We start from the raw sequence: 27,558 nt of genomic DNA, 5'->3' as shown, positions 1-27,558 counted from the left end.
AGTTTTAATGTCAAAGTTGGCAAAAACCAGAGTTTGTATGTAGGAATTATGCCTAACCCAAACGAAACCATTAAAATCACTGCAAAAAGTTAAAATATTGAAGTCGAGCTCGCGCCCGCCTTAGAATTTGTAATGTAAATTAGTCAAAAAATAGCCTCCGTGTAATTTAAACTTTTCTGTGAAAGCGTTCAATGTCATTTACCCTAAATAATGCGACTTGAATAGGTTGCCGAAACGTTTGAGAATAACTATATAACCAAAGCAGATTTTTTCGATAAATAGTATACCTGCTAGCAACAGCTTGCATATTGAAAATTAAATTTTGCCAAAATAAAATTTCGTAAACTTGACACAAAAAAATTCTTCTAACACCCGCAGAATGGAGGAAAAGATTAATTAGCCAAAATATTGGAGAAAGAATAATTTTCAGGAGCAGTTCTTTTACTTTAGAGCTATTTTCCTTCAAAAAATTCGTAAACGTGACAAGAAATTATTCTACTCGCAGATTGGAGGAAAAGATTAACTGGAAGGTGCTTCCTCGCAAACCAGCCAAGCTGCTCAAGTCAGTTCTGCAGAAATACTTCAAGGAGGTGAAGGAATGCCCGAGAGAAGAGAGCACTGGTGGTGGACCCGGTTCCATGCTCGACCCTGACATGGCGCGCACAGAGCGACATCGAAGACTCGAACTCGCTATTCAGGTGAGCTGTGGTATAATCTCCAGGCATGCTTCAGGTATTGTGAATTATATGCTTATGTAGGTCCTGGTCTAGTTGTTTTTTGATAAGGTAATTATATTTGCAAGCTAGATTTGGCTATTAGGGTGACCTGTGGTAGAATTTGAGGCTCCGTTTCAGGTGTTGTAAGTCATATGCTTAATTTAGTCCTGGCTAGTTGTTTTTAGTTTAATTGCAAAGTACCTTATTCTTTAAAGGTATGCATAAGCTTTTTTTTGTCTAAGTCTGGTCATCTTCAGTTGACAAAATTTCAAGTCGGGTCATTTTCGAAAAAAAATCAAAGTCAATCATTTCCGAAATAGTTTAATTTGTGACGTCAATTTCGGAATATTTTAATTAGCAAGTCAAGTCATTCTTTTTAAACACAGTTTAGATAAGTGTTAGCGAAGGCCTGGACATCATACTTTTTGAGGAACGAAATTGTCCAATTCAAGCCAAGTGGCATTTCAAAATAGGAAGTAATTAATGTCACTGCCTCAATAACACATATCTTAAGTATTTTCGTAATTTTTTTTTAGGTAATTGCGCCAAAATTTGCTTTACGGTAATTACTCCGGCTGTTAGCCTACTATTCTTTGATAAAATAACCTTTCAAGCTAGAAATCCTGTATATTAACTGTGAATTTCTGTGTAATGCAATTTGAGTTACATAACCTAATAAGGCTCAGGTCAAGAACGGCAAAACCAAATGACTTATGGGCTGCGAAGCTATATTGCCATCTGTCTGCCGAAGCCATAGCACCACGCCTAAATAAATAATGCACGATGTACCGGAACTTGATTATTTTCATCGAACAATGTCAATGTACTATCGCTTACAGATCGGTTTTCTGTTTAAATCGGCAAAACATTAGATAGGCCCCAATGTTGTATCTCATTTTAAGATTAATTTTAACTGAATATGATACAAGTTCCTACCGAAACGTTCTAATCGAGATGATGTCGATCTACTAGACCTTTTTCATTTAACTTGGAACGCTTCAACGTGATATATTTTGCTAGTTTGAGCATAATAATGACGTCATTTGGTATAGGGTCGGTCGCGATACTTTTTATAAAAAAATCGGGCAACGATAAAAAACGGGTGGCGGTATCAGGATTGAATATCAAGTATCGGACATAAGCTGGCGCCGATGACGACAAGCCGCATGTAAAACTACTTCCCATAACACAGTGAACTGATAGCTAGAGTTTGCGTGACGTAATCGTCTGTTGTCGACCTGCTCGTAATGTTGACATCACTTGGACTGCTGCTTATGCCTCTACTGCTGTCATTGTTGTTGCTTAGCAGGAAGCAACAGAAACGCAAATCTATTTCCTCTTGACTTTCACGTAAGGCAGCTTTGCTTGTCTTGCGCGATTTGGCAGTTTTTAGTGCTTTTTGTCACCGTTAATGTTTTTGTATATTGCCTTATGCTAAAGTATTTAATGTTTATACCACCTAGCCCCTAATTTCAGGCACGCTATGTTGAACTTGTTTCACAGCAACTACCCTGTGTAAATATAAAATGAATTCATCCGATTGACATGTTGCTTACCAAAGTGGCCGAATATACGATTTAACGCCCATTTTCACTGTGATATAAGCTTTTTGAAAAAACTCAAGTTTTTAGTGCTTTCTGTCACCGTTAACGTTTTTTGTTTATCTTTTTTGGACAGGAATTCATGTTAAATGATTACAGAAGTATTTGTCAACCAGTGAACAAACACAAGTTTTCTTGTTGAAATCGATTAGGAATAAATAAACGCTAACAATATTAATAGTAAAATATACATCAATATAAAACTAAACTTTCACAGCAACACAGCTTGCTGTTATTAACAACACAAAGACGCATTAGAAATGAAGAACGATTCACATAGCTTTTATTGTGTACGATGACTTCTCGACATAACAAAATTCACATTAAGTTATTTTTGTCCCGAACAATCATTTAAAAATATTGTCCTAAAGTATTTAGGCTGGCCCCAAAGCTGTGACAAACTCCAAGAATATACAAAGTTTGATTTTATCCTAAAATGACGCAATTAATAAAATATCGTGTGTATCTTAATAAAAATCGCAATCTTTGACTATAAAGATATTGCAAATCTAAATATATATATATATATATTTATTTTGTCAAATATTGCTGTTTTTTTACGAAATATGTAAACCGCCACATTTTCTGTTTTTGCTGCTTAAGTGTATTTTGAGAGATCATTGGAGAAGTTAGATAAGCCTATTTAGATATGAGAAAAGGATATACATATATCTAAGGTTGGCAAGCCTGTCAATTGACCGGTCAATTGATGACCTCACTTTATTTGACCGGTCAAACTCATTTTGGAAGCAAATGTAAAAAATCCAAAATAAAATGGTAGGGTTTACTTCAGTGGTTCCCAAATTTTTTGGCTCGCGGCACACTAAAAATATGTTCAATATTTCGCGGCACACTTTTAATAGAACAACAATAGATTCATTTTACAATCGCCCTTAACACACGACAAACTCTATGTAAATGTCTGAATAGGATTAATTTGTAATGGATTGTGCATATTTAAGTCTAAAATGCTTGCGTGTATGCCTATTTGTAATATAAACTTGTTGGCTTAACTTGGTGGTTGTAGTAGTGGTAAAAATTACAGTAGAGCTATAGTATTGCTTGCAAGATGGGCATGGTTTTGCAAAGATTCTTATTGATCAATTGTTTTTGTTTTACAAACCATTGTACTTAAGCTAAAACGTTTATATATTTTATTTAAGGTCTCAAGGGTTATTTTTAACTTGAAGCATTTTTATAGTGTGTATAGTATTTGACCAATATTTGACCTATTTGACAAGTATCTGACCGGTCAATTGACTGGATTTTATTTGACTGGTCAAATGCCCAACCCTACACATATCAATTACATAATTTATTTAAATACCACTTTATGCAAAGCAAAATGAATGTTTGGCTATGTTCGTAAAACACTAAAAAACTCGCTTCCACCTAGTTTAATTTTACTTGTACCTTTACAGGAGGCAGTGTTGAAGCTTATGTGCGGAATAATGAAGGGCTACCGTCAGTTTCTACTTCCCATCACCGAGTCACCGACCGTAGGCACAACTGACCCAAGCTCACTATTTAACATACAAGGTAAGATACCTTCGTATAAGCGCCATATGGCTTTACTAAAGCTTGTGTTCATTTAAAAGTGATTTTTTTAAAATTGTCAAGTGCAAAAAACAAAAAACACGAGAATAGCTTACTTGGAAAAAATCTGATGTATTTTTATTATCCTTTCCATCGGCTTGGAAACATTTTTCACTGCCAGAGTTTATCTTAACCTGCAGAATAGAATATAAACAGAATATATTTTTGTTATAGTCGGTTTCAAAATACGGTTTTACCTCTCCAAGCCGCACAAGTTTGCTTAAAACAACCACTATTTCAGGAGTTTAATTAATCTTAATGTTGCCCAAAAGCTTAAATTGCTGCAAAATTTTTTACTTGCCTTTTATAGTCCTGTGCCTAGTAACATGACAAAAAAATATTTTAAAAATTTATCCGAAAAAGTGTTTTTCGCACTTTTTTAATTACTAAAACTACCGACAATAAAAAAAGTTTATGCGAGCGCTCTTGATTAATCACCACTTTTTCGATTTTTTAACTCTTTCCATGTTCGCCTTTGTTTGAAAGATTTGAATTATCGCGGAATCAAAACACAATCAATTTCCTTAGCATGACAAATTTCACAGCATGGAGGATCCACCCGCACAGCTATCGTTTTTCATTCTTTAAATGGATTAAACGTATTGAAAGCGACATAACTAATATTAAAGCATCAGCGTTTTAAAGGCCGTAATTAAAAAAATATTGAAGAACTTTGTTTTTTTATTATTGGATTAATGAACAACAGTTACTCAAACTATAAAGCATAAATATTGTTATCCTCTTCTTCAGAGTTCATCAGAAGCAGGGAGCGATCCAGCCAGCGCTTCTTCCAATCTCTCAGCGGCACTCAACTCTTCTCATCTTTCGTGGAGGAGCGATCTCTCACTTCCTTCGGAGGTGGGGAGTCGGACCTTTCTGCAGGAAGAGCGTCAGGATTGGTCTTCTTCGACGAGTGCATCGATCGCTTGGCTCCGGAGCACGCATCTGAGTCGGCCAGACTCATTGAGCCCGATGACTCTCTCAAGAGGTTGGTGATGGAATATTCTTCCACTAAAATGGCTTATCATTTGCCCTAAATTGTTTCTCTCTATGTTTAATTTTGAGTGTTTAATTGTAACACATTTTCATCAAATCGAAAATGGATTTTCTGATATGTTAATTTGAAGTCTACCACCGTCCGATTAAATATAGGCAAAATAAAACATGCGGGGTCATTTTAATCCCAGTAAAAGTCCTTTTTTTGCTTGGTTGGTTTGCTAAGATTTAAACGCATATTGAATTTTGATCACAATTTGTCACCCTATGCAGCCATTTTCACATGGGTATATTCAAGGGGGGAAGGGGCGGCTTTATATTCTTCGAAAATAGTCGATTAGCGACTGATGGTAGTCAAGTTTTTTAAAACTACTGAAAAATTTGACCTCATAACTTGAAAAGAATTATCCTTAAAAATAAAAAAACATATGGGGTCATAGTAATCCCAGTAAAAACTCATATTTTGCTCGTTGTTTTTTTAGGTATTAAACGGATGTTAGAGATCTCTTTTCCTCCACTCTTAATTTCTTATTTCCTTAACTATGCGCACACGTAAAAGGCTTTTTCTCAATGTTCAGTTTTTAGCTGTCCTTAATGCAAAAGCTTTTAGAAAATGGATTTACCGACATTTGTCAATTTGAAGTTTTTCTTAAATTATCACTCAAAGATAAAAAGTTCTGAAACTGATGCCATTTTTTTCAAGAATTGACCTTTTTAAATTGCGTCGTGAGTTAGCAGACAAATTTTGCCAAACGACTTGGAAAGTCGCTGCAAAAAGTGTAAACATGACGTCACATATAGAAAATCGATTTTAGGACATGACGTCACAATAACTACATTATCCCGTAACGTCAAAAGTTCTATTAATCTCCAGCGAGCACACTATGATTATAACGCCTCATTGAAAAATTCGACAAATGTTACAAAAACACATACACAGATGGGTGAAAATTAAATCTAGGGCATGACGTCACACTATTTAATCACGGTGACGTCAGAGTTTATTTATCCCCAGCGAGCACACAGTGATAATAAAACCTCCGTAGCAAGTCGAAAATAGCCACAAAAACCCATACACACATGAATGGAAATCAATTTAAGGCATGACGTCACAAATCACATCATACCATGACGTCACAAACTATTTATCTCCAGCAATTTCACAGTGATGATAATGCCGCCGTGGCAAGTCGCAAGTTGCCACAAAATAAAATCACATTTAGGGCGTGACGTCACAATATTACATCATTCCATGACTTAACAAACTTTTTTATTCCCAGCGAGCATACAGTGATGATAATGCCACCTGACGAGTTCGGTTTACCGGCGGGAGTGGGTTACCAGTACACGACATTTCCCGAGTTACAAGACGAGCTCTTCTCACTGGGGGAGGATGACGTCACAACCGACCAGCGAACCGGAAGTCTGAGTCGCCCGCGCCGGAAATCCGACTCGTTCGCGTTCGGGAGACGAACCAAGCAGGAAGTGAGGACTCTACAGAAGGTGAGGTGTTGTTCGTATATACAACCTAACCTACATAGTTTCAGCATTGTATAGCCATAGGCCAGTGGTTTTCAATTTGGTCCACCATGTGCCGTAGCCTATTTTGTATGGCATTCAGCCCATCATCCAAATAAAATATGTCAACTTGACTCTGGGTGATATACATATAGCAAACAAAATTACCTGTCTGCAATTTACGGCAACATAGTCGGACAATTTTTGCAATAAATGCATTGATCCCAACAACATCCAAATAATCCTTTTGACTAGATGCAGCAGGCAATGTTGCTAAGGTTATTTCTCGACTTGCTTTGAGCCCGAGTAGCTCAGTTGGGTGATATGGCACTTTAGATTCCTTTCAATGCGAAGTTGCTTGTTCTAACATAATGTAGCAAGCATTGGTGTTATGGTCGTTTCTCGACTCACTCCTCTCTGCGCCTGTGTACTGTGTAACTCAGTTGGTGGAGCGACGGTCCCGGTATGACCGAAGGTCGTGAGTTCAAACCTCACTGCACCTAGATTTATTATATCCATCAAAAAAAATCCAAAAATCTGACAACAGATTTTTTTTTAATCTGACAACAGATTTTTTCACGAGATTTCTGGTCAATGGTTTGGATGGTGGCGCCTTTCGCAAATCGACTACATGGCTAAAACTTTTTTCCAACAAAAAAAAACATAGTTCAAACTTTGCATCTAAAATGAGTTGTCAACTTGGATTTTTTACTATTAAAATGTAAAATAAACTGTGTAGCACTGAAATGAATATTAAAAGCCGCGATTTAGTGTTAAATTAACTAGATTTGCAAGCCGTGAGTTTTCCTATTTCACCAAATTTAACAAGAATACTTTGTCACTAGCTCTTGAATTCCCCCGTTTATTTACGTGGCAAAAATTTCTTGTATTTTTAATACCCGAGTCAGCGATTTGTTATAACGCACGTATTGACCGGTGTGACCGAATTGGCTTATTTCTAAATGATGAGTCACAGCGGAAATACTGAATCGCGTCACTTTGTGTCTACCTTGCGTTGGTCAATCGCTTCTTTTAACCTTCGTTGCGCCAATGGAAAAGTCCCGAGTGTTTTTTAGCCTAATCACCAGTTATATTTAGTGTTTTAATGACTTGAGTGAATGAATTGACTTCAGTGCATTTAATTCGCTGTTTTAAATGACTTGACTTGACTTGACTTTAGTCGTGTAGTAAAATGACTTCATTTAAATCCTGGGTTTCCACTTGACTGTCTCATTTGGACAAGTGAAATGACTTGAAGAACTTAAGTCATTGTGTTGAAAAACTTGGGTTAAAATTAAATGTTTTTAATAATTATTTTTTTTTATTAATTTTTTTAGTCTCAGTTCATATATTCTCGCAAATATGTAGGAACAAAAAATTAGCTTAGTATAGACTAAAAAGAATAATCCGCATATTGTCCCGACAAAACAGAAAGCAAATACAAAACAGCGGTTAACAAAAGTTTTAAAAATGTGTAAAGAGTTATTCCAAACATACATACAAAACTTTACCTTCTCCTACCTAGGTAGGCTTTTAATTCATTTCGTAGTGTTTAGAAAAAAGTTTTTTTATCTTGGCAGATTTTCCGTCCCCACAACGGCGACCCGAACCTGTGGGCCCGCCTGCCTTATTCCTAATACATTTTACCAATCTATGTAAATGACCGTATTTATCTAATTGTAAATAGGGTAATAATGTGGCACTATATAAAGACAAATTGTATTGAATCCTCGACAAGCTTTTTTTGCAATACAGGTTGTCTTTATATAATGTCGCCTGATTACCATAATACATTTTATTATCTTAATGTTTTTTAAAAACGTTATGCGTTGGAACACAATACACGTTTTTTTTCCTTAATTCCAGCAAAAATATTAAAGCCACTATATTCGATAAAATAGACATTTCGCAGTTTACAGACGTTTCAGCAATACCTCATGCATGCCATCATCAGTGTAAAAAAACAAGTCAACTTCATTCTATATCCGTAGATTTCGCGTCTTCACAACGGCGACCCAAACCTGTGGGCTCGTCTGATTCTCAGTCACACCTACGGAGCCTGGTTCGCCTGTCTTCCAGCCTTTGTGCAAGGCTGCAGGCACAAGTCAGCAGCTCTACGCACGGCCCACGATGCCCTACACTCCCTAAAGGATAAGGAATGCCTTCCCCTGCCAGATGAGACCTACTACCGGGTGTTGTTGCATCTCTGCGCCGTCCACAACAAGCCGGCGCTTGCCGTGCGAGTTTTCCAGTTCGTTCGCAAGTCTGGTGTACAGCTGAGCGCCATCACGTACGGCTTGTACAACAAGGCGGTGCTCGAAGGAACATGGCCAGCTTCTAATAGAGACGGGTGCGTATGGAAATGATTTTGTTTAAGTGTTTTGCGGGTTTGTAAAGGGTAAATGAGAGTGCCTTTTTAATGTGTTTTAAGGGGTGTTTGTACCGTTGGGCTGTAAGTGTTTGAGGGACTTGCGTTATTTAAAAACGTGCCTTTAATTAGCCTTTTTCTAGATTTTATGACTTAATCTACTTAAATCGCACTTTAAGTCTACTAAAACCTATTTTTTTTCCTCCACCACAGCTACATGCTCTGGCAGAAGCTACGCAACGTTTTTCTGGCCACGCAAAAGTTCCGTTACGTTCTGCGTCGACGCTACAGCGCAGTTGGCAGCTCAGAAGCCAGCTCCGACTTCGACAGCACTAGTGTTGACAGCAGCACACCACAGTCGTCGTCCAACGGCGGAAATTCCCCTGAGAAGCAGCCGCCTCTGACGTCATCTCAGCAACGTCACCAGTCTCTCTCTGGCGCCCCTACTGCTACGGTGGCAGACGGAGCTACAAGCAAAGCGCAAGGGTCCGCGGTTTCTGTTGGGGACAAGTCGAAGCAATTGAATTGCCAGGCACCTTTGGTAGACCCGCTCAATGAAGTGGAATGTGGAAGTACAGGTAATCTTTGGCTTCGGCTGTTTTTAGAGTTGTATGTTGTTATAGTTCAAATCCAGCTAAATAAACCAAACAGTAGAAGCATGAAATTGTGCCATAAACCATTTACTACGTAAGAATTAAAATATAATAAACATAGAAAATATTGGTGATTTGCTACGTATCTGATAGGTAAAATTCTTTCTAGAGGTAGCCTAACGAAAAATACCCTTGTAATGTCGTTTACAAAGATCTTACGTAAACCAAAATTTGCCGCATGTGGATAAAATAAAACAAAATATGTATTTGTCAATATAATGTTAGAAGAAAAAAATAAAATAAAACGAATTAGAAGAAGCGTTGCGTCGCGATTCCCAATAATGTTTTAAACAGCTTAAAGTTACCGCAATCAGGCTGAATAATTTCGGTAATAACCTTTCTAAAGGCATCAGGTAGAGTGGTAGACTATATACGGCTGCCGTCAGTATGGCAGAAAGCTGGCGACGAAGAATCAGACAGAAAACCGAAATTGATTTTAATTTTCTTTTTGATAGATCGACTTTCCAAACAAACGTGTGCTTGTTCTACACATATTCAATCAATATTTTTTTCAAATGCTGAATATGTAGGAACATTTTGCACTAAAATTGGCAGAAAATACTTCTTTTGGGCATTCTGAAAAAAGTACGAAGCATGTTGTTTAGCATCAGGAAAAAGCCAGTGTTTGGCATATAGATGGGCCAAAAAATCGAAGAATTTACGCCAAAAATGCTTGTCACCAGAAGGCTGGCAAGATTCTGCCAGCCAGGCTGCCGTTATCTTTGGTCAGTTCGCATCATGTGTACTTTTCGAGTTTACGCTCAGCACGACCAACAACTTTAGTCATTATTTGTCAAAAGTACCGTAATACAGCCTCGCGTTACAGTTGTGTGTTTAAACTTCCAGGAGGCCAGAGCGACCACGGCTACAACTCAATGCCCAAAGACCTCGTTCGCAGGGGATCTCCCCAAAAGGCAACCGGAAAACAGCAGCAACAGGCACAAGCCGCTCATCTCCATGGTAAGATGCCGTCCTTCGTTTACTTGACTTTTTAGACTGTTATAAACGGTTTTACTAGTGGCATATTTTCTCTTTTAACAAAATAAACGGCTTATTTGGATTCAACAGCTAAGTCTAAGTAGTAGACGCTCACCTTTTTGTGCATCCTCTTTTTTTTCGCTGACGTCTTATATTTAATTTTTTTTTTCTATTTTTACCTTTTATTGGCTTGTACAGTACCCGAATATACACATTTGTAAGAGCATAGGTGTGTTTTACACTAAAACTGTGCAACACTGACAATATATACTGTGGTCGAATTTAAAAAATTGTTTATATCTTGCAACTGTTATTTGTACGCCAGAGAGAACAAAACTAAATGCCCTCTGAACTACTTTTGGCACGGCCTGTAAATCACGCTTGACAAATTCCTTTATGACGCAACATAAGCGCAGTTTAAAACACGCACTTTCCTCCAGTTGACGCCCTGGAGACGAAGAGCTGCAGCACCGGGGCATCAGGGAGCCTGGCGAGCCTCCCGGAGTCAGCGGAAGAGCAAGGAGCAGGAGGACCAGCTCCCTACTCCCACCCTTCTCCTCCGGAGCATCGTCCGGTGACTTTGGAGAGGACAGAATCAGGAAGAAGCGTTGAGCCTCCATCCACCTTGGACATCCCAGCTCGGAGTGGAGAAGGGATCACGGCTGTCACTGATCCGGGATTGAAGAGCGATGAAACCCTGGTGAACGGGGAGAGTGGGGATGCTCCAGCTTTCTTCCCTAGTCTTCCGGAGCAGGAAAAGAAAGGTGGGAGCTTGCTGCTGATGTTATTTGCTGCGCTTGTAAATGTGTGGTTCTGGCTTTTTGTGGGTAATTTTCGCGTCGATTTGGCTTTTTGTGGGTAATTATCGAGTACATAATAATTGACAGAGCTTGTAGTGAGGCGTAGAATTATTGGCAAAGCGCTTTAAGACGTGGCAAGCATTGTTTTAAAGTTCCAGGTAAACAATGCCTCTTATTGCGTCATACCTGTTTGCGCTTGCTGTAGGACGCAGAAGAAAGAGCAACCCGCAAAGTACTGTCCGAAAAAGTTCAACTAGAAAAAAATTGAAAGTTCAACTCAAAATGCGCGTTACAGACGTCATAATGGCTGAAGCTTTAATATGTAGAATAAATTTAGGCAATGCATTTGCAATGTTGATTTATTTAATTTTGAAAATCTTGAATTAAGATTAATATCCGTGTGATTTTATAATGTTACATACTAATGTAAAAATAAAGTTTCTCTAAAAATGGCCTAAATTAAAGACATGGCCTCGATGGCTACTGTTTTCTAGCACAAGCTGGTTTGTTTCTGTTGTTCATAATCTGGTTTGCAAGTAACTTAATTAAAACATACCTCACATATTTTGCTAAATGTGACGGTTTCAGTCTTTAATCTAATGGATTAGGAATGGAAATCATGTTGAACAACAAGACTGTTTGCCCGTAATTATATTAACAACTTGTTCATGCGATATAAAGTGGGCAGTCATTGGTGTTGGATTTTTAATATAGCTTTATGACATTTATAGTATATCATATATGTCTGTTTTTTGATACTGACTAAAGCCAATTGAGTCATAAAAAACGGAAAGCATATGATGTAATGACGTAAGCTGTAGTCTATAGGTTTGAATTCCACATCCTGTAAATCATTGCAGAAAATATGTGTGTCAAAGTTGAATATATGTGTGTCAAAGTTGATACCATCCTTCAAAATTAAATTTCGATTGAAAAATGAGTTAAATAAGCAAAGAGTGGGCCTTAATTTAAACATGAATAATATGTTTGCCTAAGAGGCATCATCAGTTGCCGGCCTCAATTCTATTTACAGGGTTGCCACATAGTATTTTAATTTGCATATTGAAAATTCTTTAATAAAGATTATGTTTTTTCTTTGAAATAGACCTAAACTGTCTGCTTAAAAAGTGTGTAGTAAATCAAACTTCTAAACTATTTGTTATTGTGTTGCCCATGGCGTTTTTGCTGTTTTGGCTGTCGCATTATGTTCAAAACACCCCTAGTGGGTCAATTCTAGATCCTTAAAACCTGTGTTTTTTTCTTTAAAAAGCTTTTGAACTTTTTCGAGTTTATTTTAAAAAAAATGAGGCACCCTGATCTTGTTAACATGCCTTATAAGTAATCGACAACACATAGAGATGCGTCCTCCTAGATTCCTTAAACAAAAGAAACCCTGTAACTTTATTAGTTTAATAGCAGGCGTTTGAATTATTCTTTCAGGCTTGGAGTTACAAGCTACGCGACAGATATATTTCAACGATATACGTCATTCACATGTTACCTTGCTAACCCCGAGTCATAACTAGCATGTTTTTCAACTCGTGGTGAATTTTGACTGAATTCGCGCATTCGAATGACGCTAACACTTGTGACGTAACAATGCGAATGCTCATAACCGTTTTGTCAAAAATGTCATCCATGTCTGTCAACCATCAGTCATTCCATATTTACAAACCTTTGTTTTTACTCGCATTGTTTTATACACTTACCATTGCCAAGGCCTATTAAAATTTCATCTAGGGTACATTTGGTCGAAGACCAACACAAATGAACACAAGAACAGCTAAATAGGTATACCAGCAGATACAACCACTTACACAGGCAAATAGATACACATAAACAAATGGACACGTACAACATATGACGAACTAAAACATACACGCTTTCATTATAGACAAACAGACACACGCACACGTATAGCAAAACAGACAAACACATGACAAACAAACTCATGTCCAATAGACAAACGCCTAAACAAACAGAAACATACACAGACACATGAATAGACAAACAGAAACATACACAGACACACGTATAGACAAACAGAAACATACACAGACAAACGTATAGACAAACAGAAACATACACAGACAAACGTATAGACAACCAACCAGCACATTCTCTCACGCAGCAGATCCTAGCAATGCAGCAACTAACGGTGAAGGTGAGAGTAATGGTGGTGGTGGTGTTCCTCATCGACCAAGAAGCTCCCCTGTGTCCCCAGCCATCCATCGGAAACCAGGACGCTCCTCCTCCATTGTGAAGTCCGGAAGCAGCGGAGTAGGAGGAGGATCAGGTGCTCCTGGCTCCGACATCCCGGATTGCGATCCTTATCTACTTAGTAGTAGCTGTAGTGGCGTAGAAACAAACACTAACACCGCCGCTCTCGCTCACGCCACGTCACCCAATCATGACGTCATCACGCCCGCTACGTCATCCGCTCGTGACGTCACCCCTGCTACGTCTCCCGCTGTGGGCGAGCGCGCCAGCATGCGGCCGTTTCGTCGCAGCAATGCTCCCCCTCCGCTCGTAAGGGTCACACCGGCCCTTGAATGCCCCCCGAGCACTCCCCCCTCATCGCTGCAAAGCAGTCGTGCCCTGCCGCAGCTTTTGCTTAAAGGTAGTTGCATGGCTTTGGTCGCACCCGCTTGCTTGCATGGCTTACATACACTTGCTTGTGCTTTGTGTTGCATGATTTTTATATTGAGTGATCTCGTCCTTCGCCTTTTTCTTTTTTTCGCAATTTTTTTTTTTTCTCGCGCGCCGTTTTTTTCTCTCTAGGACTGAAATTCGCTTTTGATTTCGCTTAGTTGCAATTAAAATCATTTTTGCTGATTTTGTGGCTTTTGCTTTTTGAAGAATGGCGATTGTGGTATTATCTGCACATTGGAATTTTCTCCAATGTCGACGTTGCAGGAAAACCTTTTGCTGCTCATTTCTTGTTTTATTTTATCGCCACTATTGGCTTAGAGTTCGCATTCGCAAAGCCTTTTTTGCTTTTTCAAACGAAGTTTTGAAGTCTTTGTTCTTAGCACAGCCTTGGGATTGGCTTTGGCGCTTTTTTGTGTTTAACCTTGTTTTCGTAGTGTTTATATTTATCTCACATAAATCAAGTGTGTGAACGTACTTTTTAAGTGCAACACTGCTGTGTGACATTTGTTTTAGGAAATTTTGATCGTATTTTCGTGTGAAACGAGTGTTCATTCCTTGAGGCTGGCAAATGCACAGTTCAACTTAGTATAAAATTTACATTGTTTATCTCAGCTGATTCTGATTTCTACTGGTATTTTGGGCAATTCAACCTAAAAAAAGATGGCTTTACATTTATACACCCTAAGAAAAATCAACACAGAAAAACAAAGTTTGAAAGCATAATGGCTGATTTTTGGCATAATCACTTTTTTATCTTCACTTTATTTTACACCTACGATATTATGGGCCATAAGCTATTAGAAAAACTGCTGAAATCAAAACTTGTAGAAATATGTCGAATTTTTTACCTATTTTGTTAAAATTTCACAATTTAAACAAAACCCTTTTCCGAGGTAGTTTTTCTAAAAACTATGTCCATTTAAACGTCCTCGGCTGTGCATTCTCCAGATTCAAGTAATGTACACTAGTAAATTACACGCGTAAATAAGATAAAAAACGTAAAACCAACGAACCACGAGCAAATCGCTTACTTCAGCGTCATAACTAACTTGACTTTCGGATATCCCCCCAGGTTCTTCCCCCACCAACGTCACATCGCCGAACAGAATCGAAACCGACAATGACGTGTTTGCCGAGGAAAGTCAAATGGACGGCGCACACGTCACTGGTGATGACGTAAGTGCATGACGTGTTTATAAGGGATCTGATGATATCCTATTAAATCAAATTAGGAATTTCGGTCGTGGTTTGTTATGTAAAGCAGAGGTTCTTAACCTCTTTACAAATACAAAGATTCTTTCACGGACCGGTTACTGGAATTTTAAACGCTTGATTCTTTACTGAGGCATCTATGCTAGTATAGGGCCATCGTCGGGCAGTTTGGTGCTGATCAAACTCTCCAAAATAGGGCTTTAACATGTTAAAACAAGTGACCAAAAATACAAATTAAATTGCATCTAAGCTTTTAAAGTTGGTAAAAAACATAATTTACAACTGCATAATCAAAGAAAACGTTTTTGTCTTTATTATTTGATATACCAAACTAAAAAATGGCTTTCATTTTGAAAATGTGAGGCTTTTTTCAAATGTTTGAAGATTAGTAACACAAAAGGGTGGTTGCTTTTCTCGAATTTGCGCTTTTGTAAACTTGCCAAGCAAGTAAGTTTTGTCCTTCTTTAACTTGCGCAGAAGGTTGACCACGCGAGCCCAGCCGAACATCATTTGAGTCCGAGTGGAAGCTGTTGTAAAGACGGACCACCAAGTGCTTCGCCGGGTAAGTTAAAAGCAGGGCTGCGGAATCGGACTCGGGACTCGACGGAGTCGGCTTGTTTTGCCGGAGTCGGACTCGGGACTCGTAAGACTGCGTAAAACTACCAGAGTCCCGAGTCTGACGTGCGCGTGCGCAGTATCACATTTTTTAATTGTTAAGGCGGCAAAATGGAAGTTGTAAAAGTGTAATAGCAAATGTGAAATATTTTTAAACCGTGTAATGCGGGTGAATCAATTATGACACCAATATGAGTGGATTGCAGAAAATCCACATTAATTTAGTTGCGTAAATGGGTAAAATACAGGCTGTAGAGTCGGAGCTGGACTCGGGACTCGGACTCGGGTGTATTTTTTTGGCCGGAGTCGGACTCGGGAGTCAGACTTGGGTTGTTTTTAACCGACTCCGCAGCCCTAGTTAAAAGTGTTTATAAAAAGCGAGCGCCCTTTTGCAAACGTCGCCATGTGACAGCAAATATTTTTTAACTAAATAACTTGTCGTCTAAAAGAGACAGGACGTACCTTATCCAAACAGGTCGTCTTGTGTTTGGCACAAAAACAAGTACTTGTTTAATTTGTAACAAGAACTGTTTTTCGATCAGGATTTGTCATTTGTTTAAACATTTTTTTTAAATATTGTTATTTTTATCTGTCAGGACAATTTAGTTTTTTTACCATACTCAGGGAAAGGTAAAACACCTATCCTATAATGTTAGATGTGATAGTATTTAAGTTCATTTAGTTTAAATACGTGACAGACCTGTTAAAAAAAACTTTTAGGCACCCCCGGTTAAGTTGTGTAATTTTTAATTTTGTGAGTTTAATCTGTCAGGAGAATTTCGTTTTTTTACGAGACCCAGAAAAGGGTAAAACACCTATAATTTTTTTTAAATCCTTGAATTTGTTTAATATAAATTTGTGACAGTCCAGTGATGAAAAATTATTTTTTTAATCCTCAGGCACTCCCGAGATCGCAAACTTGTTCGGTGGCGATTCCAAGTTTGTTTCAAGCTTGAGCGACTCGGACCAGAAGCGATATCAGGAGCTTTGCTCGCATCGGCCCTCCAGCCTTGATCCGGACCACCTGGATGCGAGGAAAACGCGCCACGGTTCTCTTCTCTTGCACAAGAACGCCCGGGGAAGAACTGGATCTGGACTCTTTGCTGGTAAGGATCAAAATATAGGAGCAACAACTGAAACGTGCATTAACACAATGATCGTATGTGTCAGGAGGCGGAGGTATAAGTCCGCTGATCGGCCAGAAGTCCTTCAGTGAGTTGGGAGGTGGTTTCGGTGCCACCGGTAGTCCTGTATCACCAGCTGCTCGAAACAACTTCGACAACATGACAGCTGAAGATATCGCTTCACCTTCTGGTTCACCAAGACATACTCTTGGAAGCAGGTGAGTGATTGGTTGTTTTGAAGTTACTTAAATCCTAGTCATATTTTTAAATGCCATCATTAGTTGCCCAAGTCATTGGTAAAACAAAAAAAACGTTTCAATATCAAAAAAAACGTTTCAATATTAAAATTTGATAAACTTGTCTGATTATGAGCAATAACTCAACTAACAAATAATGAAAAAAAACATATACAAAGCTAGTTTTAAGCGTTTTGGCCGAAGTTCGAAAAAAAAAGATTTTTTTAGCTCAGGGATTTATTTTGAGGTTTATTATGCCGTAGTAGTTTGAGGTTACGGTAAGTTTCGATTTACGAAAATATTCTAATATTTTGCTTCCTTTTCTCTACTTCCTTTTCTTACAAAGCCTGAAAAAATTAAACAGTGCCACGATTTTTGCTATGGATTCTTTAAAACAGACGCTTCTTATTCCCCAAACAAACCTCGTAATTTTTTAGCCAGATTTGGGCATTTTTTACTAAATATTCTGCTTTATAGGAGTCATAATCGATTTGACTTTATGCTTTAACTTGGAAAATATCCCCAGAGGCGCAGAGTAATACAAAATTTGGTAGCATTGTTCAAGTTCTAATAAAATAATGCGCATTGTCAATGTCATAATGATTTGTTTTGTGGTTAGTCGTACACAAAAAGGCCTATAGAAAAGTATGTAGAATTGGGAATATTTATTTTAATAATTTGTTTGCGATTTTTACTTAATTCTCAGACAGTTATCATAACGAAAACTTCATTACTTAAATGTACCCCTCTAAAATGTACCCTTTGCCAGTATTTGTTCTTGTAAACTTAGCAAAATTATCAATCTGATTGCAACTTAATTGTATGATAATGCTATTAAAAAAACTCTTACTTGATCGACATCCACAGATACGTTAAATTAGGTATGCCCTTGGGTTAAAAACCTGCGATTTTATCACATGAATTGCGTTTTAGTCTATGGCAGACGTTCGAGGTTTTCGCATAGATGTATTTTAATTTATCCGCAGGTCTCCAAGCGGCAGTATTCTTAAGAGCGTCCAGTCTCCAAGCAGATTGCTAGCAACATCTAACTCGCCAAAGTACAGAAGGCGGAATCCAGCCAACAAACTAGCCGGTAAGTTTGAAGAATCCTCAAGAAAATAAGTAAGAAGGGAGCGTCTTTTTAGTGTGTCATGCCTGGTAGCAACAGCATATTTACGGAACCCATCGTAAGTAGAACTAATTGAAGGGAACACACAGTAGGATCCGTAAAGCAACAATATCGGAAGCAGAAACGTTTTCTGTAAAACCATATTATTAATACTAACCACACAATGAACCCTAATACGGTAACGAAAAGGAACAATGTTAAAATCGTCGAAATTAAACCAAAACCTGGAGGGATTGGGTTTGGCAAGAATGGAAACCAGAGGCCAACAAAGGAAATTATGCACAGTGTGTGGCTTAATAATAAATAATTTTCATTTTGGAATAATGTTTCTTCGCAAAGTGGGGATGGAAGCCTCAAATCTATTTACATTTTCCAGGGAGCAATTCGCTTGTTGTCGTCGACGGCGTCGCTATGCTCACTAGCACCCCCATGCGGCCGATCCCAGAACCGAAGAACCGCTCGTATCAAGGTAAGCAGCTTATGTTTGTCATTATATGAAAATCCTTTGCTTCGGCAGTTTTTTAGCAATAACTGATGAGCTAGCCGCTTTGGTGTACCTACAGTATTCTTCATTTATGTTAAGCTTATTTACAATCGTTTTGTGGTTCTTTTTTAATACTTGCAAAAGATGGATTGGATCCACAGAATAGGAAAACTTATGCAAATTTTTCCGAAAATTATAACAAAATATAAAACGATTTTGTGTGAATTTTTTATGGTGTATAAATGTTAAGCCTCTTTTTGGTTTGAATTGTCCAAAATGTCAGTAGAAATTACTTTTTATAACAAAATATAAAAGTTCGTCTTTTGGCATTGGGCAATTTATAGTTAAGTTAAGTTAATTTTTGTTACTCACTTCATTTGTTTTCCGGCTTTACTGATTTTTCTAGAGTTTCTATATTGCTTCCTTATCAGATTAACGTTTGTATTTCGGAAATTAGTGTCTGTATGAGACCTGATCCATTATACATTACGTTACATTACGGTATAACCTAAACTAAACAACAATAATTTTAGTTACCTATCGAAAATTCATAATTCATTGAAATTCGTCAATTTTCTCTTACCCAGATGACGTCACACCTGCAGGATCGCTGACCAGCGACGGGGGTCAAAGGTCATCGTTGGTTTCCAAGCGCCAGGACATCAGCCACCTGGAAGCTGATCCTCTCTCTCCATCCTACGACGATCCTCTTCAACTGGCGGATGATTTGGAGGACGCTCTTCCTCTCAAGGATGACAACGGTGGGTTGAAATTATTTTGGAAATATATAGAAGTGGTTATCGAACATAATTGGATTCGCTGACTTGCTAAAAGTTCCTTTCAATATTGAAATATCTTTGACTTGATTAGCATTAGAAAATTGATTTGATGTGTAGCTTAAAGGCATCTGTTTAGAATGAATATTAGTATAAAGTTAACTATTTATAATATTAGTATAAAGTTAACTATTTATAATATTAGTATAAAGTTAACTATTTATTATTATGCTGACTATTGCTTTTATACTATTTTTTGGAATTAAGTTCAAAACATGCCAAGACATCCAAATTTATATCTTAAGGAATCCATGAACTTTATTTAAAAATGTTTTTTAACGTCTTTGATTTTACTTAATTGGATTGATATGTTCATTTGAAATAGCGACACTAGGGTTGTTAGGCTGTTATGTATAAAAAATGGCTTAAAATTTTAAAATAAAGTAGATGCAGCAAACATGAGATCAAATTAATATAATAGTGCATCTAGTCTTCACACAATTATATCAATTACTTATCTAAAGTTTAAAAAATGTGCTAAAAAGCCATTTTTCGTACAAAAAAGCCTAACAAATGTTGTTAAAATGTGACATTTGTACCATGACTACTCACTTTTTTACTGCAAAACAGGTTTATTTATGGCTATTCAATTGCAAAGCAATGCAAAAAAAGAAGAAGAAAATTTTTTTTAGGGGGAGGACAATTTATTTTTTTCAAAATTTTAGCCCAAATCTGAATTTTCAAATTGACGTAGCACGGTCAATACTGAACCAAACGTGCTCAGATTTGTTTTGTAGGTTTTTAGACGCAACCTAACAATTCCAGGGGGTCCCCATTACTGTAATTTGACAAAAAGTGTTTTTTTGAACAACCCTAAGCGACGCATTACCACGTTTTGTTTTCCAACTGTTAAGTTTTTTTTTCTCCCCAGACACTCAATCGAACAACGTGAGTCGCCACCTGGTGGACGAGATCGAGGATTACTTGCAGCGCGATTCGCTCATCCGATCTGCGTCCGACGCGACCACTTTAGCGCAGCAGAGAGCAAGGATCGCGAAATCAAGCACCGAGGTAAGTGGGCGGAAAAGTATGGAATATAGAGGAAATTTTGTTGTGAAACGTCCAGCTAAGCCAGTGGTTCTCAACCGGGGCGCTGCGGTGCCCTGGTGTGACATTTCTTATGCTCAAGGGGTGCCGAGAGGTATTTGAAAAGTTTTAACAATCTGATTTTTGCTCATAAAAATTAACAAAAATGTATCATACATATTTCGGGAAAAATGGTTTATGTTCAAAAATTTAGGTAAATTACTCAATTAAAAAAACTCTGTTGCAAACACTTAATTTAACCCTAGTCATTGGACACAAGTAATTTGTCGAAAAAACAGTCAAGTCATGTAAAAAACAATGACTTAATTGTACTTAACATTTGCTTAAGCCAGTGGTTCTTGGTGTGTCACGGCGCCCTGGTGTGCCGTTCCTAATGCTTAAGGGTGCCGATATGTTTTTGAGGATTTTTAACAATCTTATTTTTGCTCAATCGGTAAGCTTCTTACTACAACTATTTGTGTACGATTAGTGACCATTATATTAAATGACATTTTCTACATGTTTTTGGTTGATTGTGTTGTTCCAGTTCCATTTATAGTGACATTTTAGTAAAATACTCAACGAAAATTCCAGTCGGTGTGCCGAATCTATTTATTATTTTTATGGGGTGCCGTAAGCCATAAAAAAATAACACTGAGCTAGGCCAACAGGAAATACCTTTCTGAAGTAGGCGTGAAATCTTGTGCTGGAAAGTTCATCATATGAGGAGAAAATCAGTATTTCTTCAAAGTTTTAAAAGAATTGAAAAAAAAAGAAAGAATTTTCACCTTTATTACGCGAGGATAGATTTCAGTCACAAGAACCGATGATAATTTTATACAAGTGCGTTTCGAACCGTCTATTTTAAGTTGATGTCAATTTATTCGATCTATTTGACTTTGAGATTTATTTTTAAGCTTAAAAGTATATTTGAAGTCCGAAGACTTTTATCCATGTCATAAAATGACAAAAAAATCACCAAGGTTAAAAAATCCACAACAAACAACATTGAGAATACTGCAGTTACGCCTAAAACGGCATCTGAATTTTAACAACCTGTTTTACTTATTTCTTAACCTTTGCGGCTCTTTTTTGGAAGTAAAAAAAATAGTAAAAAGACTTTAAGAATATTTTATCCATGTCATAACATCCACAAAAAAAATCACAAAGGTTGAACAAGATCCAAAACAACCTAATCAAATTTAAGAATAGTGCACTTCCGCCAAAAACGGCATCTACTTTAAAAAAGTTGTCTTATATTTTCTAACCATTGCGGTTCTTTTTGGATCCAAAATTTATTAAAAATAACCGAATGAAAAATGTCTTGTTGTACGTCACTTCGAACCAACCTTTTTTACTTCCATGAACAGAAGCTCAACGAATCTGGTGGCAAGACAGCTCTCGATCGTAAGGCAAGTCTACCGTCTGTAAGTCCAAACATGGAACGCAAAAACCAACAGAGCAACTCACTCACCAGGTAAAACTTTTCACTGAACTTTACTTGCAAAATGTTAAATTGCCTCATTAATATTAAGTTCCATCTTACATGCTAAATATTCTAGCCTTGTCTTGTCAGCGAAATAATCCTCATTAGTTGGATAGATTTTGATAATTCAACATATCGTTCTTTATGTACAGTTATTTATTTTGAAATCCTTAACGCTTGTTTAAGCAGCCTGGATCTGTGGTGTCGGTGGTATTTTCGTATTGTACCGAACGCATTAGCCTACTCTATACACATCATCAGGGTTGCCAAAGAGTCTTTGATTTACGTGTTGGATTTGATTTATGCATTGTAAAGTCAAAAAACTTGAATATGTCGATCAATGATACAAGCAAGGCAGGATAGAAAAACAACTAGCCTGTTGCGAGGTTCGAACTAACGACCCATGGCCATAATTATACAACCATATGTCAAAGTCCAGAGTTTTAATGCACGGATAAACGATTCCTACATTGATCGGATGAAGCTTGGTTGTGTGAAACCTCGTTAAAAATAAAAGATAATTTATCGTTTAAGACCTGATTTCCAAAGAAGTGAAGTAAAAACATCTTCTCACAGAAAATAGAGAGAGAGAATAGGAGTAAAAACAAGTCTTTAATTTAAAACACTACCGTTTAAACATTTAGGTAAACGAAGTTCAAAAGAAAAAGTCGTAGCTCATTTTGATTTAAAAACTCTCTCTACTCGTTCATTAAAGAGCACTCGGTTTATCACAATGCGCAAGAAGTGAATAGAAACGCACTTTACTCGTTTATTCCAGATTTACAATTAGAATTTCTTCTTTTTTTCCGCAGGTCGTTCACGCTTGACGGCACATCGTCATGGTTCAGTTCCGGAGGCAGCAAGTTCAACAATTTGCTCAAAGCAACCACGGTTGGCATGGCAACGAAGGCCAAGAAGGTGGCGTCCGATCTTGCCAAGGACCTCAACGACACGGTTAAAGCATCGGTGGCTTACTATACACCGGAGAAGGTAAAATAATTGATAATGGTTTCGGCATAGGTGTGTAAGGCACTGTTTTTTAAGGCCTTTACTTAGTTTACCACCTTTCATGATACAGTTAAACTCGTAGCTCGCCTATTTTCGCGGCGACCAAAATATTGAGGATAAGTATAACAACAAAACTTTTGACGACCCAAATCTCTTCGTTGGACTTTTTGTAAGCGAACGAAACCGAAGACATTATTATTATTTTATTTTATTTTTTATTTTTTTGACCTAAAAAAACAAATATTTTCACCTATAAAATTAAAGTTTTGACAAATTCTTTTCTAAAACTACTTATCTTTAACAACGCATTGTTGTAAGAAGTACTGCATTGGTGTTTTTTCCATTCTCAGTGATTTTTTTTATGTTTACTGACAATCGTTGGAACGCAAATCACCTAATTTTTCGGGTTTATGCCAAACTCAAGTTCGAGCTTAATGCGATAAACTAGGCATGTGTGCTTAATTCTGCCGGCTCGCGTATGTGTTGCGGCATAAGTGTGAGAAGTTACTGTTTCCAAAAGCCTTTTCGCAAGTCGTTGGTCGCTTATTTTCACGACGACCCCAAAACTCAGGGTCAGTGTAGCAACGAAAGTTTCACTGAACCTTTGTCATCGAACATAACATAACATATGACTAGGGCGATTATTTTTTGACCTCAAAAGTAAGAAATTTTGACCTAAAAATTAAAATTTTGACAAATTTTGACCTGAAAATAATTTATTTTGACAAAATTTTGACCTGATAAAAATTTATTGATTTGAATAACGTAGGCGTCGTTAATCACGCGTTTTTTATACCGTATATTGATAATAAAGATATAATACGGTTAAAATGACTTTGAACATAAATCTAAACTAAATTTTTTTGATAAAATTGAACGAAAAATTTCAAAATAACTGAACAACCAATTTTAAAAAGCTGACTTTAGTTTTTTTTCTATTTTTTAAGCGATTTATGTGCATTTTTATTCGATTTTGACTTAAAAAAAATTTTGACAAATTTTCACTTTTTTTGACAAGTCAAAAAATAATCGCCCTAGATATAACATAAGCAGAAAAAAAGATTTTTTTTCTAAAATTTTGTCTCAGTACGTGTTAATAAGTTGAATCATATACAGCTACTCTAGTAGACGATCCAACCATAAAAAATCGCCACTCAATTTTGATTCACGCCCATGTGTCCTAATGTATAATAAGACTTCTACTTGACTTTGAAATTCAATCTAAGCGACAATTATTAACAAAGTCAAATTTCTCTCCCAGCTCAAAGACTCCCTTTCCGACCTCAGCTTTCGCGGTTCGCAAGATGACGTCACGAATTTGGCGCCGGCCGCTAGGCGGCAGCACCTGCTCGGCGTGAAGGGCGTGGAGCAATACAGCAGCCAGACAAGTCTGAAAAGCAGCGAGAGCATTCACAGCGCGCTTGACGTCAGAACAGGTGACGTCATGAAAAAAAATTACAAAAAATATCGCTTTTGCTATTTATCGGTTTAATGTCTAGCCGATTAATTAAACTTCTAATGTCATGAAAAAATTAAATAAAAATTAGTTTTTTTTCCAGTGATTTTTAAATCTTGTATTTTTGCTTATAAATAATGAATTTTGCTACTCTCGACGGTACAATGTCTAACGACTCCTTGAGGAGCGCTTGGCATCAGAAGACATGACGTCATAAAAACATAAATCCGATATTAATACATTTCCTTTTCGGGGAAGTTTTACGCTCATAACTTGCACTTGAGTTAAAAGGTTTGGCATTGTTCAGCACTTTATAACGACTAAAAGTTTAATTTTTGTGCGCGACTGACGTCAGAATAGGTGACGTCAAAAAAATTTCGCTTTTTTTTCGGTCTTTTTGATTGATGATTGACGTTTAGATATGACCAAAGGGCAACTTTTGCAGCAGCTTACTGCGCGCTGGACGTCATAGCAATGACGTCACGAAAATTCAATTTATTTTTTTAGTTCGTAAAGTGTTTGCAGCTCGCTCACCTAAGCGAGTGAACTTATACAATTATCAAGCGGGACCACGCCTTCTGATTATTTGAATAGTTGTATAATGTATATACAATTATACATCGACGTTTTATTTTCTGTCACAGGCAGCGACAAAGTACAGCGACGCTCTGGTGCCGCCAAGCGACAACGTAAGCTTGATCGGCCGCTCAGTATGCCGCAAGTTGGTAAGTTTTCGCTAGTCAAAACTAACTTCCAGCTGTTTAAAGTTGTTTCCTATAAAGTGGTCGTGTTTTCATTGGATGCCGAAAGTAAGGCCTTGTGTCACACAAGCTTACCTTAAGAGCGTTTGCGTCACGTTACACGTCACGATTCAGTGTTTGACGTTACGAGCCCGGTAATCTCCCCAAATGACGTGTCGAGCCACCTCACCAAGCGTTGTGTTGATGACGGCAATCTTTGTTGATGACGGCAATTAGCGGCCCAATTTAATTACTTGACTTTTCGCAACTGTTTAAATTTGCAGTGCTAAACCACCGGCTTGAGTTGTGTATTAGTTTTGACATTTGCATTTCGAAAAAGGTAAAATATACGATTTATCAAAGATATAACATTGTGTATAATCACTAATTCTGAAAGCCGAGTGGTTTAGGTTATAAAATGTTTTTCTTCCAATACTTAACAGTGCAGCGTTTGCAGTTGATAACCCTCCCTTCCCTTTGGTTGTACGCAGACCTTGCAAGCAGCTCTGGTTCGAAGGCACCTCTTGCAAACTCATACCTTTCAGTTCCTGGCGATACGAGCATTTCTCCCGACCCCAACATAACCGCTTCAATGCTGTCGCTCAACGCTAAGGTATTAGGTTATGTATTGTAGGTACAAGGTTGTGCAAAGTGAGTTAGGACTGTGTATCTTACATTTTTTAGGAATGACGTCATAAATTAACGTTATAAAGTAAGTAGACCTGGGCAACCTGCTGTTTTCGGTCCAAAAATGTTAAACTGAGATGGAGTTTTAAACTACATTCAGTGTTTAACGTTTTGCTTTTGTTAATTTCATTACTTGATTCATAAATATTTTAATAGGGCCTTCATGGACCCCTTAGGAACAGTTTACGTAGCCCTAAGGGTCCATAACCCTACTTTAAGAACCCCTGACTTACATGAACAAGGCAATGTTTAGCCTTAGTAAAATTTGCCATAATAACTCTACAAGCAAAGCCAAAACAACTATAGCCTGCGATGGTGAGGTTCGAACCCGCGGCCTATTTAAATTTGCCATAAAAACTCCACTAAACTACACGTTATTACGATTAAAGACCGGATATGGTAGCTTGGATATTTCTGAAAAGCATCCTGTACATTTAGTGTACAACACAGTTGTTTAATTTAAGTATAATTTTACCCTAATTAACAGTTTGGATTATAACGGTTGGTTTAACTTTGTCTAAAGAAAACGCCCTTCTGTAAGTCGCACTGGCTAACGATTACGGCACACGTAATAAAACAGACCGGATATGTTTAAAAAGGCTATTACCTCAATTAGTCAGCCGGATTACGAAGCAAGGCCAGACTAGAAAAACAAATACAGCCTGCGGTGGTGAGGTTTGAACCCACGACCATCGTACATTCAACATCAATCGAAGGGGATCAACCGCCCGTATTTCAGTTGTACATAACCTATACTAATCGTGCTTTGCTTCCGCAGGACAACAGCGACGTTGTGGTTACGATCAGCAGCTGTTCCAAGTGCCACAAGTGCGGCAGTCTTGTGTATGACGAGGAAATAATGGCTGGTTGGATAGCCGACGAGTCCAACCTCAACACGCAGTAAGAATACGACTGAGATTTTGAGACCTTTATTAGACAGGAGTCACTAAACTATTTTTAAATTCGACCGTATAGCTCTTATGGCCTTTCGATCGCCGTTTTTTTTTTTTCTTTTCTGAAATGTTAAATTATAAGAAGGCTCTTTTTCAATTGAACATGTTTTTATACCATTTCTATCACAAATTCTCTTGTGTGTGTGTTTTTTGGGGAAGACTTTTTTATAAAAGATGGACTAACATTTCTGTTCTCTGTGATACTGTCAATTAGACGCAAAGCGTTTTATTTTAAATTCAAGTACCGGTTGAATAACGTAAACAATTTTTTGTACAACGATTTAGCTTCGCACAAACGCGTTTGTTTTTATTTCAGCTGCCCCTTCTGCAATTCCCTCTTCGTTCCGTTCCTCAACATCGAAATCACGGTAAGTCAGTTCAAAGTGCAAAGTTGGTTCAAAAAAATTATTCCAATTGTTGGGATGGAGCATTTTCTAAATTGACCGCGTAGCAAGTTCGAATTATTTTGTCAATCTTCCTTAAATTTTATTAAAAAAAACCTACGATTTTGTATAGGCGTGTACCAGAGCAAAGTCAGCATGCCGAAAAAGTGCGACGTCAAATATTTATCTGTTTGAAAACTGACTACGGTATTGAATAACGATAAAATCAAAGCAACTTTTGTAGCCTGTTTTTTTTTGTCAGATTACTAGTAGCTCGCCTAAAAAACTATGACCACAAAATAAAC

General features: G+C 37.5%; 1 protein-coding gene across 1 annotated transcript in view; it reads left to right on the top strand.

Annotated features, from left to right (window-relative positions):
• Window positions 1–27,558, top strand: part of LOC146166572 (C-myc promoter-binding protein-like) — a 59,121-nt gene that overhangs the window by 20,873 nt on the left and 10,690 nt on the right. Inside the window, exons 12-35 of the mRNA XM_083390130.1 lie at window positions 506–698; window positions 3,739–3,856; window positions 4,664–4,901; window positions 6,190–6,412; window positions 8,419–8,777; window positions 9,009–9,373; window positions 10,295–10,408; window positions 10,867–11,190; window positions 13,358–13,846; window positions 14,951–15,054; window positions 15,568–15,652; window positions 16,605–16,811; window positions 16,876–17,047; window positions 18,052–18,158; window positions 18,571–18,663; window positions 19,266–19,439; window positions 20,386–20,525; window positions 21,911–22,017; window positions 22,839–23,016; window positions 24,296–24,470; window positions 25,135–25,215; window positions 25,722–25,843; window positions 26,696–26,817; window positions 27,187–27,238. Coding sequence (XP_083246256.1) covers window positions 506–698; window positions 3,739–3,856; window positions 4,664–4,901; window positions 6,190–6,412; window positions 8,419–8,777; window positions 9,009–9,373; window positions 10,295–10,408; window positions 10,867–11,190; window positions 13,358–13,846; window positions 14,951–15,054; window positions 15,568–15,652; window positions 16,605–16,811; window positions 16,876–17,047; window positions 18,052–18,158; window positions 18,571–18,663; window positions 19,266–19,439; window positions 20,386–20,525; window positions 21,911–22,017; window positions 22,839–23,016; window positions 24,296–24,470; window positions 25,135–25,215; window positions 25,722–25,843; window positions 26,696–26,817; window positions 27,187–27,238 — 4,342 coding nt within the window. The remainder of the gene's footprint in view (window positions 1–505; window positions 699–3,738; window positions 3,857–4,663; window positions 4,902–6,189; window positions 6,413–8,418; window positions 8,778–9,008; window positions 9,374–10,294; window positions 10,409–10,866; window positions 11,191–13,357; window positions 13,847–14,950; window positions 15,055–15,567; window positions 15,653–16,604; window positions 16,812–16,875; window positions 17,048–18,051; window positions 18,159–18,570; window positions 18,664–19,265; window positions 19,440–20,385; window positions 20,526–21,910; window positions 22,018–22,838; window positions 23,017–24,295; window positions 24,471–25,134; window positions 25,216–25,721; window positions 25,844–26,695; window positions 26,818–27,186; window positions 27,239–27,558) is intronic.

The sequence above is a fragment of the Ascidiella aspersa genome, chromosome 1 (assembly GCF_963924565.1).
Source record: "Ascidiella aspersa chromosome 1, kaAscAspe10.2, whole genome shotgun sequence".
NCBI lineage: Eukaryota > Metazoa > Chordata > Ascidiacea > Phlebobranchia > Ascidiidae > Ascidiella > Ascidiella aspersa.
This window is presented reverse-complemented; position numbering and strand designations above follow the sequence as displayed.